Source organism: Netta rufina (assembly GCF_964035555.1).
Source record: "Netta rufina genome assembly, chromosome: 7".
Taxonomy (NCBI): domain Eukaryota; kingdom Metazoa; phylum Chordata; class Aves; order Anseriformes; family Anatidae; genus Netta; species Netta rufina.
In genome coordinates, this window is record NC_140130.1 from 4,425,383 (window position 1) to 4,441,204 (window position 15,822).

Here is a 15,822-nt window from a genome sequence, read left to right on the forward strand (position 1 = left end):
ACCATTCTGCTTAATATGCGGAAAAGAAGAAGAAACAAAACGAGCCATCATGCTGGAATTACACAACCTGCTGCCACAGGACCCTGTTGGAGTTCACAAATTCAGGTAGGACAAGTCTACCTACTAAAGCTCCTTGAAGGGGCTCCCAAAGAGGTTATTTTCCTTTATGCTCTTTCTTAGGTAACTGGACCAGCTACAGGTAGACAGTTTTCAGCTCAGATTAACCCAATACAGCAGTTCTCAAGGGAAATACAGCAGCAGTGCTTCTGGAAGCTCTGTTGCATCTGTTTGTACTGGGCATTATAAAGCAGGGACTAAGCAAACACTGGTAAGGCACTCTCTAAGCACGTATTTATTTATCTTGTCTCGGAGGTAGTGGAAGCAGATATATGACCACATGTCTTTAAAGAATTTGTTTTCTTAGAAGACGCAAATCTGAGTACTCCCGACTACGAACTATGTTTGTCCACTCATCCCTGCAAACCCAACATCCCCAGTCACAGCCCAGCCCCAGCACCAGTACCACGTGTGAAAGAGCCAGGGACTAAATAACTACATTAAACTACAGATTTTAGATATTCCTACTAACTGAACACATTTTTGAAAGCCATAAAGCAACACAATTCTGAAGTCCTTAAGAAAAGCACATCTTAGTGTTCTTTTCTCTGTAATCATTATCCCTAATACTTTTAAACAACAAAGCACTGCTTCCACATACAAGCTCCAGCTGCAGAAAAGAGCCTTCCCAACAGCATGCAGGGAGCTCACAAGGAGTCCACAAACAGCAGAGAACAATGCTCCCACCACACTGGAGCAGACCACCCCTTCACAAAGCTCCAGACCACTGCCTTACCGGCACCACTTACCGCTTCTGCAGCAGCATCTAGAACGAGCAGGGACTTCCACAGAGGGGCAGAAGCCCAGGCTGAGGAACAGCCACAAAGATCTGCTCCCATCAACGCACCTCAGCTGGTGCAGCACCCAGCTCCACAGGTGCTTCTGCTGTGTTTAGATGTGCTCTTCTGAAAGTGACAGCACTCAACATAGCTCCAGGAAATTAGGCTACATAACGAGAGGCTTTTTGCCAGCAAGAAAGTGTTTTAAGACTGTATTGCACTCTTTGGATGAGCACGCTATGACTACAGAATGCATCTGTTTTAGGACAGGACACTGCAATAAAGAGCAGAGCTGCACACAGTGAGCTGCAGCCCAGCAGCTTCGCACAAAGGAGCCCCAGGAAGCTCTGAGACCAGCTCAGCCCCTTGCACTGTGGCTGTTGCACAGGAGCTGTTACACATCCCCAGAATGGGGCCCACAGAGCAAAGTGGCCCAGAAACACAGTATGCTAGAGAAGAGGTGCAAGCCTTGTAGAGGTACCACTGCACTCATACTCCTATCTTACAAACATCTCCTGGCATTCACTACTGCTCACTGGCAGACAGGAAGCTACAGAAACCTCAAATACCCTCTCAGGCTGCCCTGCCCTCTGCCAGACCATGAGTTTATTTATTCTTATTAGGCATTAGCACTCCCTGTTGCAGAGTTGAACATGATTTGTGTGTGAACTCCAAGCAGCTGTCAGTCCCTTCCAGCTCCTCCCTTGCATAAAGGTGCCACTGGTCCCCCTTACCTTCTCTCTCACCATCTCTGTGTAAGTATCACCAGTGTAATCTTGTCACCTCAGAGTGTTTGCATATTCATACCTTGCCAGTGGACACCCTCAGGCTTGTTGAGATGCAATACGTAGTTTCCAGAGAGTACTCAGCTCTGGTACTAGGAAGCGCACCTACGTAGCCTCTGTGCAGAATTAAGTCACAAATAATTAAATTAGTTCCAGCCTTAAAACCTGACTGATACCATTTCTGTGGAAAGTTGGGTTTTAGCTACAGCCCACCAACTCTGCCTGTTTTGATAGAAAAGCTGGTGTACCTGCTCAAAAAATTGAAGGAAACTGTTTTTCACAGACTCTACAAAATATTTGAAGTCAAATACTTTTGTCTTCATATAGCATTAATATATATATATTTTTTTTCCTCTCACTGAATTTCCTCACATAATCAGGCGTGTTGGGGGAAGCTGTACCTGCAGAGATTTGCAGCCCCTCAGGCACTGCACAATGTATAGGATTCATGTGGTCTGGGCATAACCCAAGGATAAGACCAGCCCGGAGTCTCAGTGAGACAAAGATCCCCACTGGCACTGCAAACACTGCGCAATACCAAAACATACTAGCTCTATAGTTCATATCTGGAACAAGTGTCATAGCCCTCATTTTCTTTTCTAATAATCTGAGACTGGTAAAAAAATAAATAAATAAGCTGCACTCCAGCTCACACTCCTGGCATTGACAGCATGTTATTTTTCTGTTTTGCATAAAATCCACAGAGCATGTTCAAACCCAAGGGACATGCAGAAACTCTGATGGGTCTGTCCATTCTTAGTAAGTGACCGGTAGGTCCATACATACTAGAATGTATGAATTCATTCCAGCACAGAGCAGTGCAGTGGATTAAAATTCATTGTAGAGCATAAACCTTGAAGGGAATACTGCGTCTCGATGCTCTACATTAAAACAATCTTAATAGTAGTAGCTCCCACGAAGTGCCAAAGGAGACAAGCCATTTTGCTTAAGGGCTCATGGTTTTGATAGTTTTACACTGGTACAGGAGTTCTTTGATTTCCTCTGGAAAAGAAGGGACAAGCTTCAGTGATAAATGTCACTGAAATAACCTGTGTAGTTCTGCCACGCAAACTCCACCTGCAGTTCTGTACCAGTGTGACAGGTGCAGTAAATCCACTGCCATGACAGAAACAAGTCTTCCTTTAGTAAATATGATGAAAATAGATATACAACTAGCTTTGTCCAGTGATAGTCCTAAATATTTATCAGAATGTTGATCTTATTATTAAACAAAAGAACTTTCTTTAAAGACTTTTAATTATTTTACAGCATTCCCACGCAGCCCAGAATACTACTTTCCCCTAATTGCTCACATTATTCTTTTAAAAATCTGTATGCAAGCTTTCTTGATTAATTGGAGATTTGTCAAGGAAGAAAACTCCTTTCTTCCTTAACACCATGGCTCTTTTAGCTAAGCAAAAATCGATTTTTTTCTTCCTCACATGACACACACCATTGAATATTGTATGCAAAATTACACTTGATCCAAGAAGGTGAGAAAACACCTCACACTACCCACCTTCTCCTAACCAGAGGAAACATTTTGTGTTTAACTTTGGTTAAAAAAAAAAAAGATCTTTTGTTTTCAGAACTAATGATAAAGTAAGTATAAACACCTGTTTGACAGAAGTAACATTATGACTGGTCACTCTTTTACTTCTAGTACTAGATGTAAGTCTTTTACCTTCTTATGTAGGTAATGTCTGTTTTGCAACAGGACACCTGTTTCACTGCACTGAACGAGCCAACACCTGTAAGATAGCTGGGATGTTATCATACTCTGTGGGACCCAACTCCATTTCTTGCAGACGCAGCTAGAACCAAGGCTGAAACTGTAAAAATGTCTCAGGTTAATGCTGTCCTGAGGAATGCAACTCTCACCCTCCTCTGCCAGTGGGCTCTTAATGTGTAATTTAACCAATGATTCAACTCCCACATGCTTACCAATTTCCACCCGAGTTCCAGGAGCAGAAGGCTATCTTTCTGATGCTGGAGAAACATTTGCAGCAACGTGAAGCAACTGTCACAGCACTTCTAGTCAACAGTAACTGCACTTCAGAGACAAAGGACATCTAAAATTCTCTAGCATATCCTGAATTGGGCACCAAAAATTAATAAATGTTCAATAACATAATTAATAAATGTTCAAAAATTAATAAATGTTCAATAATCCAGTTATTGAATTTAATGTCTTGAATTCTGTCTTAGATGCCCTCATCTACAGAATAAGGCTGTTACTCATCTCAGATGAATATTGATGAAGAATTCAGTTTAGCAAACAATCCTACAGAAAAATCAAAAATAAACAGTGCTAAGTTTAGGTGATGTGCATTAGGCTTGGTCATGCACAACTGAACAGGGAAATAACGCATACATCAGCTGGGTGTACTGAATGAAGGATTCCATGGAGGACAGGGGAGAAACCAGGACTTTCACAAGGGAAAAAACGCCACAAACAGCTTTAAGTTAGTCATTTCCTAGTTTCTGACTATTTGCCTTTACAAGTTTGTTGTTCCATAATTCTCAAAGTTTTATTATTACCTGGTAAAATGAAGGCATTATATATATATATATTTTTTTTTTTCCTTTCTTTCCTCCATGTATAGTAAGATCAAGCTGCTTTAGCATTTGTCGTTTTCTTGTATTTCACAATGACAAGAATTTGCCAGCCAACTAACAAATGGCTGGAAAAGATGAAACATGGTCTGCATACATAGAAATTACTAGAAGTTACACTGCATCAGAATGCTGTAAAAACATAGTGTTATGGAAAGAAGAATGCTCTTAACTGCACTGCTTTCTCTATCTACATCTACTGCAAGTCAAATAACTGCATTTTAAACAATTCCTTTGAATCAATTTCCCTACTTTTAAAGTGATATCTTATTATTTAGCTTAGCTGTATTGCTGACTTAATGCATGCAAGTTACCCTCCAGTTGAAGAAGTATGCATGATGCAAGCATCCATACACATCAACCAACAAAGGTTTTCATTCAAGTCTTTATTTATAGCTTGAATTTTTTTCACTGCATTTAAAAATCTAAAAAAAATAAATATTTGTTTCACAGCTGCAAGTCACATATGCATTAACACCACAAAATCTGGAATTTAACCAGAGAAGGAAAAGTCAAATCTGAAAGTGTCCAGCTAAGCACAATCGTCTCAGGGCAATTATACTAAAAATAAAATCTTAAGAAAAGGGGAGAGGGGTGTTAAAGAGTTATTTCAAATGCATTTATCTGGAAAAAAGTGAAAATTCTATTAGAAACCATAAACTACACTTTCAGCATTTAAAAAATAAATGTTTAACCTCTTGACAGCAATAACTGTCTGGTGCACCTTTTTCTTTTAAGCTGTATTCTTGACACATGGCTGCAGAGGTTCCCAGTGATAAATTAACCTCTTTTATAATTGTGTCCGCTTGCTTACATAATCAGTCCTTAAAAAATAAAACAGTGCAGTATTAAGTCAGCTTGTCAATCCATATATTAAAAATGCCATTGCATGTAGGTACTTTTTTCTTTTTTTTAAACCAGCACTAAGTGACAGCTTCATGAAAATTGTTGGATTGTACACTGTGATGATGAATGTCTTTAAACAAATACTTCCATTATTAAGGTTCTTAAAACAAACCAGAAAAATATATCTTCAGAAATCAGAGTAGTCACTTTTTTGTTAAAAGCCATAAAATAAGCTCATATTCAATTACAAGCAATAGAAACCATACTGCTATCGGAACATAATTATTTTATCACAAAAATTTATTATTTACAAAATGAAAAGTTACCAAGTGAATTTTATCAGGGAAAGAGTTAGATGTTCTTACTAAGTGATTTGAAAAACTTAAGCAAGTCTCTCATGCACTCACACGCCAAATTGTTTGTATAAGGTGAAATGTTAACTCATGTTAGTGAAACTTGACTCCCATTCACAATACTCTAATTTTTATTGTAAGATGGCGAAATCCACATGGTTCTGTACAAGAAAATGTTCCTCAATTCTGTCTTTTTTTTTGGCTCCCATGAATATCCACACCACTGAACGTCTTGCAAATAATCAGTTATATTATCATCTCCATCATTTAACCCACTGAATTTACCACCACAAGAAAGACACAAAAAGTTAGTTTAATGATCCCACATTACACAGAACTCTCATTTCTGAAGTTATACTAAACTGAAACCTTCATAGTGATCTATAGCCTGGATCAGCTTAGATTTTAGGGTTTCTTTATCTGTGTATTTTGGAAGATCAAGAAGATTAAAGCAAGTGTGAGCTACCGGAAGATAACCTTCTCCACCTCCTGTCGGTTGGATGACTAGTTTAAGACACTTCATTCCAAGAATCGGAATACGATCACTGCCTGTCAGAAACACTGTCAAGAAAAAAAAAAAAAAAAGTCCTGAAAGCAGTTTAAGACTAAATATCATGTATCCCATATACACAGTTCTAATCATTATTTACATTTTTCAATTACATCCAATAAGTTTGAAAAACAATGAATGACTTAGCCCAATGTCCAGATTGCACGTATAATCTCAGAACTGTGACCCAACAAGTAATAACATATGAAAACAAGCAGTCCTTGATAAAAGCAGGAAGTTGTTCTTGCTTCAGGATTTGTTACTTAAAATCCACAGGCTATACCTTTGCTGCACTTGTGAGCATCTTGTAAATACACAGAATTAGGTTGTTCAATACAAAGTTTGTTTAAATTGTGAACTAATCTATGATCTATTCTCAACAGTTTGTTCACAAAGCAGCTTCTGTATCTTTGTCTTACCCCATACATTTTCTCTCACATCAGTGCCTTGAAGTATCTACAATCAGTTATAACTCCACTATTCCACCTATGTGCAATGAAGAGTGGAGGATGTAAACCTGATGTCCGTCCACAAAGACAAAAATTGAGGTCATCAGACAGACGACATTAGCAGTTTACATTGTTGGGCAATTTATTTATTTATTTATTTATTTAATGCTGCTTCAGTCTACTGTGATTTTATAACCCTCCACCACCCAGAATTACTCAGGACAACCTCAGCAAAAAACACAGAGAAGCTCATAATCAATTGCTTCTACTGTGACTTTTTTCCTGTATACAATCACACCATTACAGACAAATACTTGCATCTACCCAAATGTATCAAGAGCCTGAAATCGCAGTGATCCTGTTCACTTAGCAATTTCTGCAAAGTAGCATCAAATACTTACACAAAAACTGCTTTTTCTTCTCCAAAGGCAATTCATGAAAAACCTCCCAGAATATTTTAATCGTAGAATGGTCTGCCCAGTACTCTCCTTTGTATTCTGTATTCTAAATGAGCAAGAAATTAGGTTATTCCTCGCATATGGAAACAGTAGGATAACGTAGCAATGAAGTATTAAGAATGTGGTTTATGTAAAGGGATACTGCGCTGCAAGTTACACATTACAATTTTCCTTGGTCAGTTTTCTTCAGCTCTTCAGTCTGACTTCAACTACATGGGCAGACAGACATACTCCAAAGCATTTTCAACCCCAATGAAGTTGTAACATAAAATCTCACAGTAAGTTTTAGTGACCAATAATATTTATATTTGTTAGCTGCATGCATTTTTGCTTAATTTTCCCCTTCTAACGTAACAAATTATTTAAAGCTGCCTTTTGGGTTTGTGCAATTTCTCTATTCCCCAAAAGTCTGACCTCCCCTAGAAATTAGATGGGAAAATCTTAAGCAGGAATATAAATAATATTTTGGTGTCTTAATTCACTGACAACTTATACCAAGAAGTTCCTCAGTTACACAGTTATCAGGGTTGGAACTTGTACTCATCACTTATTAATGGAGAAAACAAAGCTCAAAGGACACTTACACATTTTGGTTTTGCATCTTGAAATTAAACATATATATGAAACAAATAGCTATGGTTTTTACCTTCTCCAATTCTTTCCAATCATAATTTGTGTTCCCGATCACCATTGCCTGCAACTCACTGGGCTGGAAGAGCTGAAGAACTTTACCTCCACATACTTTGTGGAAGCCTGCATGGAATGCACTGAATAAGGAAGCCACAGATTTATTGAAGATGTAATCCACGTAAGCATCTACAAAATCTTGCCTGTACAGAGAAGAAAAAAAGTTATATTGAGAGGAAGAGGGAAAAAAAGTACGTCACCCTTCCATCAATAAAACAGTAGCCATTTGAGTACAGAACACCTCTCTGAAGTTAAGCAAAAAGGATCTTCATATACTTATGTTCTCTGCTCTATGCTTCAGGTGTAGCAAAGATAACCTGACTTAAAATAGCATATAAATGTATATAATTTTTTTTTCCAAGACAGAGCCTTTGATGTGCAATATAAAACCTGCAACATTTAGAGTTACTTATTTCAACCACTATGAACATTTTTCCTATTTGTACGCATCACAGTGAATCGAACTGTCTAGCAACAAGCTTAAAGGCTCAAATTGCATACAATGTCCTGAAGCCACATAATGTCAAAATAGTTTTTTTCTATTGTTTTGGTTGTTTTTGCTTTGTTTTTATTAAAAGGATTACTATATGCACACTGAAGATGCAAATCAACTTAAAAAATACATTTGAGCCCTACACAGTAAAATGATGAGGGAAAATTAGCTAGGATACTGAAGAAACAGACAGCCTTATCTGTGCTTCAGGACAAGTTCTCATATTTTCTTGAAAGCACCTTCTTCCACAGCAGTTAGCAGTTAAAATTCCTTGATACAATATTTATTATGTATTAAATGATCCTAGTTAATACTGTTAGTTTCTACCTTGACAAAGTGACTCCAATTATATATTACACTTAACATACCAGTGCACTTTCTTTATCCACAGTATGAGTAATATTCACAGTATTTGAATAACATCACCAGTAAGTTAAAGAAACATCAAACACATTTTGATGATACACTTACTAAAGCTGTAAAACGTTTCCCCTCTTAAAGCTCTCAATGAGATATCTGTTTTAAGCACAGTCTGTATAATAAATACTAACAATGGAAAGAAATGTTTCTCCAGAGCAAATTCACAGTAGTAAATCAATTAACATTATTATACCCTATGTTAACATTTTAAAAACTGAATTAAAGATTCATGGAGTATATTGGTCTTAAGAAACAGGACTTCTTCAGACAACTAGCAATGACATCGCAGTATACCTTCCATAGGCACCCTAAAACTTCTTTTACATTTCAGTTTCACTGTCACTTTGTGACTCGAGAAACCACCTCTGGAAAACTTACAAGCTACCACGTTTAAGATGAAGTACCATAAATCCTCAGCTGTTACTGAGGACTAAAAAAAGAAAAACACCTGACAGGTGTTAAGTGGTGACTGCTGTTGCTGAATGGTATTAGCATCATTAGGAAATTTACTTACAGTGTGTTTTTTTCTTCCATTTATTGATCTTCCTCAATCTTGCCCTTACAACTGAGCTGTGAACCCCCTGTCTTTCTCTCCCAGTAATGAGAAGTCAGGTGAATGAAGGCACTGTCACTGTCTTTATCTACACATGAGTTTGATACCTTCAGAACCTTCTGTCATAACTCAGTCCTCTACAAGGGACCTAGCTACTCACAGAAAATGATCCTCAAAACACAGAACAGAGATAAGCAGGAACACGCCTAATGCACATTTTCTCCCTCATTCCTAGTATGCACAGCCTAAGTACATGCTATTCTCATACAGTATGCTCTTCTCATTTGATTCTCCCTTCGCTTAGGGAGAAGTAAAAGCTCACAGAATACACAAAGATTAAAGAACCAAGGCAAATATATGAAAGGAACAGAAAGGGAGAGATAGGAAAGTGACAGTATTCTCCAAAAATGGATGAGAGTACCATCAGACATTCTGTCTATCCTCCAAGAGCAGAATGGGAATAAAGGGTGAAAGAGGCTGCTTTTATAAATAGAATTACCAGAATCCATGGAAGAGGGGAAAAAAACCCACCACCCCTCATTTGACAATGACACAAATAACAGACTAACTTATCTGCTCTACAAAGGGAAGACTTTTCTGAAATATTATTTCACAAATGAATAGTTGCCACATAATGGTGTTTAGGCTGATGTTTCCACATCGTTACTCAGTAACTTCCTGCACAACCACAACCATTTTTCATCTTCTAAAACAAAGACCATGTCATCAAAATGGATCCTAAAGAGCTTAGAAGTATTTTGAAGCAAATAAATAAACAAATAAAACAGGTGTAAGAGGTATTACGAAGTTAGATGAGTCTCAGCAGACAGTGAATTCCTGAACGCAATAGCTGTTCTAACAACACATGAGAACAACTTGGAAAAACAACCACAGTAGTTTTGCCTCCCATTATTAGCCTAACAGCTTGGCAAAGGATATTTATAGCAGCCCAGTTATGTTCCCAAAGCAGATAGTAACACTGAACTACCCTGTGACCCATAAAACTCACCTATTTTGTTTGATTACAGGAATGTCGGCACCATTAGGAACAAGTTCTTTAATTTCTGTCGTACCAAAATTTTCCACAGTGATCTATTTCAAACAAACAAGAAGTATTAGTTTTATTTACCATGTAGAGGACTTCTTCCTACCACTTTTCTAATTGCAACATGAATAGCAGACACGGATCTTTACACAAGCAGAGAGCACTACAACTCATGGGAACCAGCAGCCAACGCTTTTGCTCAGGCAATTCATCAGAAACAGTTGTAACAGACAGTAGAACCTTCATTAAAATAAAAAAAAAGACTCTAACATCATGCAAAACTTACAGTAAAATTAAGACAAAATGCTTCCTCTATGTCGTCCTCTGGATAGTCCAGCAACTGCTGCATTCCCCTACAAAATAATTTACAAAGTACTTGTACCAGTGGAAAAAAAGATAAATTTATCTTCCTGAAGTATTCAATATGCTTTGATAATTTAAGAAAAATCTATAATTGTTTCTAGCAGTATATTCCAGCTATTAAGTCACTGATTTGCATCCTGTAGCACAGTGCTGGGAAATCTCAAGCCATTCAAGTTACTTTTAAAAAAGTATGGTAAGCAAAGCTTTAAAGACAAGCAATGGTCTCTCTATTACTTGTAGTACTGTTTCCTTTTGGTTATATCCAGGTGCGAAGACAGAAGATTCATATCGTTGTCTCTAGCTAAAGGATTCCCAAGCCAGAGAAGTCCTTAACAACTGCTGCTGAGCTTTTCCATTAATTTGTTTAATTTCTCCTCAAACCTATGCAAGCTTTTCTCATTCGTAACACCAAAGCAAACACTCACTCCACCACCCCATTTGAAACTTCTGTAAATTCGATACCAATCCCCTCTAAAGGACAGATATTTAGCATGTATTTGTTAATAAATAAAAACATTTCCTCCCTGGACTAAGTAAGTTGCCTGGAACTAAAACTATGTTCATGCTTAATTTACAAAATTAAGAGCGCAGAAACTCTAATTTTTTAGGGGAACAAAATGTTTGCAACTCAAAAGACTTGTAGGATGATAAAAACACAGCAGACATGAGTACCAAAACCAAACATTTAGAAGCAGGTGTTTAACAATAGCATGTATCCTGTCTGAAATGGCATGATGGCAGCAAGTTACTCTGAGCTGTTCATCCTGTTAGTGTGAATATCAGGTGTTTTCTTGAAATTCTCAAAGAAAAGTCTTGAATTAAAAATTAATTCCTAGTCTCATTCTTTTTTTCTTGCTTACCTGCCAACATCTGGCATCAATTCTTTTAAGTCGTCTAGGGATGGCTTCTTATTCAATAGCTTTTTGTACAAAGCCAAAGGGAAGTGAAGGTCTACAATAGTAAAATTATATATTGCTAGCCCACAGACAACGCCAATCAAATGAAACAGGTCACTGTCTTCAAAGGTCTAAGAACAGAAAACAGACAAGATAGTTCAAATCAATTAAGTTATTTTAATCATTTAGAGTGCAGAAAAAAGCACGCATGCAGTATATACGTACAAAAAAAAGTAGAGAGATGATGTGTTTTGTACTATAAGTATTGGCTGCTTCTGAAACTACTGCAAAAAAGATTCTGTTTCCGTCAGTGACTTACTATTACACTATTCAGTCCTTGTATTTTAATTTGTGTTTTGAAGAGGGGTGCAGTAGATGGAGGGGTGAGGAGCTCACAATTGACTCCCTTGGACTTAACAGCTATGGCTTAAAACACAGCTGTGGAAACATTTAGTGTTCAGGAATCACTGACACTCTAGTCAGTATTTTCCTTTGAAAAAGGACTAAAATGTCAACAGTCAAAACTCTCCAGCAAGTATGACCAGGTGACTACATATAAAATGGACCCATAAACGTGAAGGAACACAGAAAGACATATTCAACATGCCACATCATTTTTCTCTGCCACTCCAATTCTGCTCTTGGAATCAGTTTATTTTGGCTGGCACTTCCCACTGAAGTCACCTGGACTGGGCACAAGTGATAAGGAGCAAGGAATGGGGGGAAAAAAAGGAAGGGGAAAGTTTTGATCTAACAATGACAAAAATAAACATATTTCAAGACTACTTAGTTCAGCTTCTCCTATTGAAATAAAATTATCACAAACTACTATGATCATACATTATTAAATAAAAATATTTTAAGTTCAAGAAAATTTGTGATTGTCAATTGCACCCTACCTTATCAGAGAACCAAATCAGCCTGGACTCTTCGTAGTACCTGAACATCCCGTATTTGGGATCTAGCAACTCCCTCATTATGAGCAAAAAAAATTCTTTGCGAACACCTCCAGCATCAACAGCTTCTTCCCCTACAAAAATAACCTGGAACACACACTTCAATTAGCACAGAATTAAAAACAGGAAGCAAAACATTTGTCCAAAATGTATTCTCAATTACTCACATGTCAGTAAAAAACACTTAGACCAGAGTGTACTGGTAATACCTTGAGTGGCTTCTTGTAGTCCACATTCTTTGTTTTCCTCAGGACTTCCACAGCATCTCCTACAATATTGTCTCTCCGCACCATTAAGATCAGGCATGGGTTGACAGATTCAAATACTGGCAGAAACAGAGAAGACAAATTCTGCCTGTGAGCTTGATCAACAGCCATCTGGAAAACAAACAAAAACAACAACAAAAAAATACTATAAGAATCATTAAGTAACTCTAGATTCCTGTCAACATTAACGTTCATTGTTTATCTTAAAAAAGTCAGAAGACATGAATACAGACAGCTACTGAATCCACCCAAATTATCTTTGTATTCCTTTAATCCCAGGGAATATTTTTCCTTTTCTCCCTCCTCCCCCCCTCAAAAACAAACACCTGAACTTCCTCTGTTCCTCCAACAGGCAAATGAAGACTGAGGTGTTTAATAAAAAAATAATAAAATAAAAAAAATAACACAACAGATCACTCAATTTTCATGGAAAAGAGAGAGTGCTATGGAAATAAACACCACCCAAACAAACAAGCAGACTCTCACCTGCATCTGTATGATTGCATCTGTTTGCAGGAGAGTTGTCTTTGCCTGGGCATCAAAAACAAACGGGTATGTGCAAATCGTAACAGGAGTATCTGTGAGCTAGAATGAGAATAACCATGTCACGACTCCGCTTATTAAAAAAATACTATAATGGTTAAAGTCATTATAATAATATTTGATATATCTATTTTACTGAAAAGAGAAAGAAATCTTTATTCATTGTCAATGCAGGTCCGAAAACATCTCAGGAAAGTAGATGTTCAGCTGTTTAGCATTTCAGCAGAAAGCCCACCCCCACTTAGTATGTTTTAATTTCACACCTTTTATTACAGCTAGTATGTTATCATCAAACAAGTCCTTGCTTTCAAACTCTGCTCTGAATTTGCTACACACAGAATTACATACTTTTGCCCCATAAAAACCTTTTCAGATTACATCCATGCCAATATAAGGCTTTACTTCCAACAGAACACATCTCACAATCCTTCACACTCCTATTTCTGATTTCCTTACATTCTGGAAAAGAAATCAGATTGCAACCAATCTTACCTCAGATAATCCATGGTTGACATCCTATGACAGCATTTGCACAAAGGTAGCAACAATTAAGATGAAAAAGCAGCATTAGTGTCTGCATTAATTATTCATCTTAGATGTTAAATTAAGAATATTTAACTACAGCTTCCCCCCCAAATAAAGTATTTACTGAAAAAATAAATAACCACCATAAACATTTTAATTAATCCACCAAATGCAACAATGTCTTTTAACATCCTGTGTCTTTAAAAGGGAAGCATTAGACTATCAAGTATTCTTGTATTCTTGGATACAAAAGTTAACATTTTAAAATGTATATTTCCATATATTGAAAATGACATCTACTTTCACATATACATTTTCACTCTCAAATGACTGAAGCATATCACATTAAATTTAAAGTATTTTTACTGAGTAAAAGCGTAAAGACAAAACAACAATTAGTCAATAAATCTCAAGAATCATTTGGATCTACGATACTGCATATGAGAAAAGAACTGAGATTTGAAATTAGAGACAGACCAATACATATTGCTAGGTCTGTGCAGAGACTTACAGAACAAGCTAGACAAACTCTGCTAAGAAACTAAGTTATCTCTATGGTACTGTTACCCTTATCCTCTGCTGCTGAAAAAAAAAAAAAAAAAAGAATAAAAGCTAATGATAAACTAATAAATTTTAAATGTAACATGTGACTAAACATATGAGACTTAGGAGTCCAATATGCAGACAATTATGGTTCAGAAAGCAATGACCAAAAATACCATTATCTGTAAAATCTGCTTTCTCTCCATATCCCTAATTCCTAAAAGGAACACCAGATTTCAGTAGCCCATTTCTCACAGACTAATTTATGCCATTTTGTACTCCTACTGTATATACTATAATTTATTTCTATTTATTTTTTCCAACTCAACTCTTTTAAGCATTTGTATTTAGTAACTTCAATTTTTCCTATTCTTCTGTTGTTGAAAGCTTAGAATTTTTTTCTTTTGAATTTCTAAAACTTTTCTGAATTTTTCATTTCTTTTGTATTTCTCTCTCCACATTTTAATTAAGGAACTGAACAAACATCTTTGCCTCAAGTTATGACAATAAAAAATGACATCAGCACAAGAAAGTTTGATTAATATTAGTGATAAAACAGGCACAGAGATCCTTACTACTCTACAAGCAAGAGCACAAACTGCTGGATACAAAGGCAAGAAAAAGCCATCAAAACCATTTAAAAAATGGTTTTAAAAAAAACAGGTGATAAGACTAAGACCATGGTTTTTTTCAGCCTTGTAATAAACCAAAGTCTTTTTTCTCTGCTAAACTTAAACCTGTATAAATGCATGACAGTATAAAGATGATTTAAGGGAAATTCAGTATTATTTTCTTACTAATATCAAGCTACTGCTTAATTTTCCAATTTAACAAATGCAGCTTAAGACTTCACACACTAATCAATTTCCAGCTGTCATTTTCCCTTATCTCAGAATTTTCTTGTCTGATCATGCCAAATTCAATTCTGGTTTGTTTATATCCATTTAAAGCATAGTTGCAAAGGTCATAATCTTTCTAATTCTAACACTTTTACATCCTTCACTGCCATATCCTTCTCTGTTCCAAGTACACAACCTGTCTCTTCTTCCAAGGCCTTCTTTTTCCCCACCTTCTCCATCTCATTTAATATACTGCCCCTGTCAGCTACCAATACCAACCTACATCAAGCACAGAATGCTTCTTCAGAGATGTCTGGCTGAAACATAAGTCTGTCATGACTACCACTATCATCTCACTATTTCTTTACACTCCCCCATCTCCCTGCTCTTGCTATTTTATTTTACAATTTTTTATCCTTTAGTAGACAGGCTATCTTTTGCTTTGGATTCATAAAACACACAACAAAAGTAGGTCTCCCCTGTTCAAGAACTTCTAGGTACTGCTGCAGAATTAAATTTAGGTGGACTAAAGCAAGCATATTAACCTACTCTATTCTGTCAAAGCTTAAGTCAAAGAACTGTGTGACAAAACCTTATCCAACTCACTAGTTCTGTGCACAGTCATTTATTCCCACTTACCACTCTTCTGTTTCCAGATCCAAGAATTTACTTCTTGTCACTACACTCAAAGTAGAAAATTACATTGCTTATCTGTCCCCTTTAACTCCCTAATTCATTTC

General features: G+C 36.7%; 1 protein-coding gene across 5 annotated transcripts in view; it reads right to left on the minus strand.

The window, feature by feature from the left end:
• Positions 1-5,425: 5,425 nt before the first annotated feature.
• HERC4 (HECT and RLD domain containing E3 ubiquitin protein ligase 4) overlaps positions 5,426-15,822 on the minus strand; it is a 33,030-nt gene continuing 22,633 nt past the window's right edge. For 4 of the 5 annotated variants that reach the window (XM_084290282.1, XM_084290281.1, XM_084290279.1 and 1 more), the window contains 10 exons: positions 13,668-13,691; positions 13,119-13,217; positions 12,576-12,743; positions 12,310-12,453; positions 11,375-11,541; positions 10,438-10,504; positions 10,116-10,198; positions 7,600-7,783; positions 6,897-6,999; positions 5,426-6,057 (listed from right to left, as the gene is read on the minus strand). In XM_084290282.1, coding sequence (XP_084146408.1) covers positions 5,849-6,057; positions 6,897-6,999; positions 7,600-7,783; positions 10,116-10,198; positions 10,438-10,504; positions 11,375-11,541; positions 12,310-12,453; positions 12,576-12,743; positions 13,119-13,217; positions 13,668-13,691 — 1,248 coding nt within the window. In that variant the 3' untranslated portion in view covers positions 5,426-5,848. The remainder of the gene's footprint in view (positions 6,058-6,896; positions 7,000-7,599; positions 7,784-10,115; positions 10,199-10,437; positions 10,505-11,374; positions 11,542-12,309; positions 12,454-12,575; positions 12,744-13,118; positions 13,218-13,667; positions 13,692-15,822) is intronic. The other variant, XM_084290283.1, reaches the window with a different exon arrangement.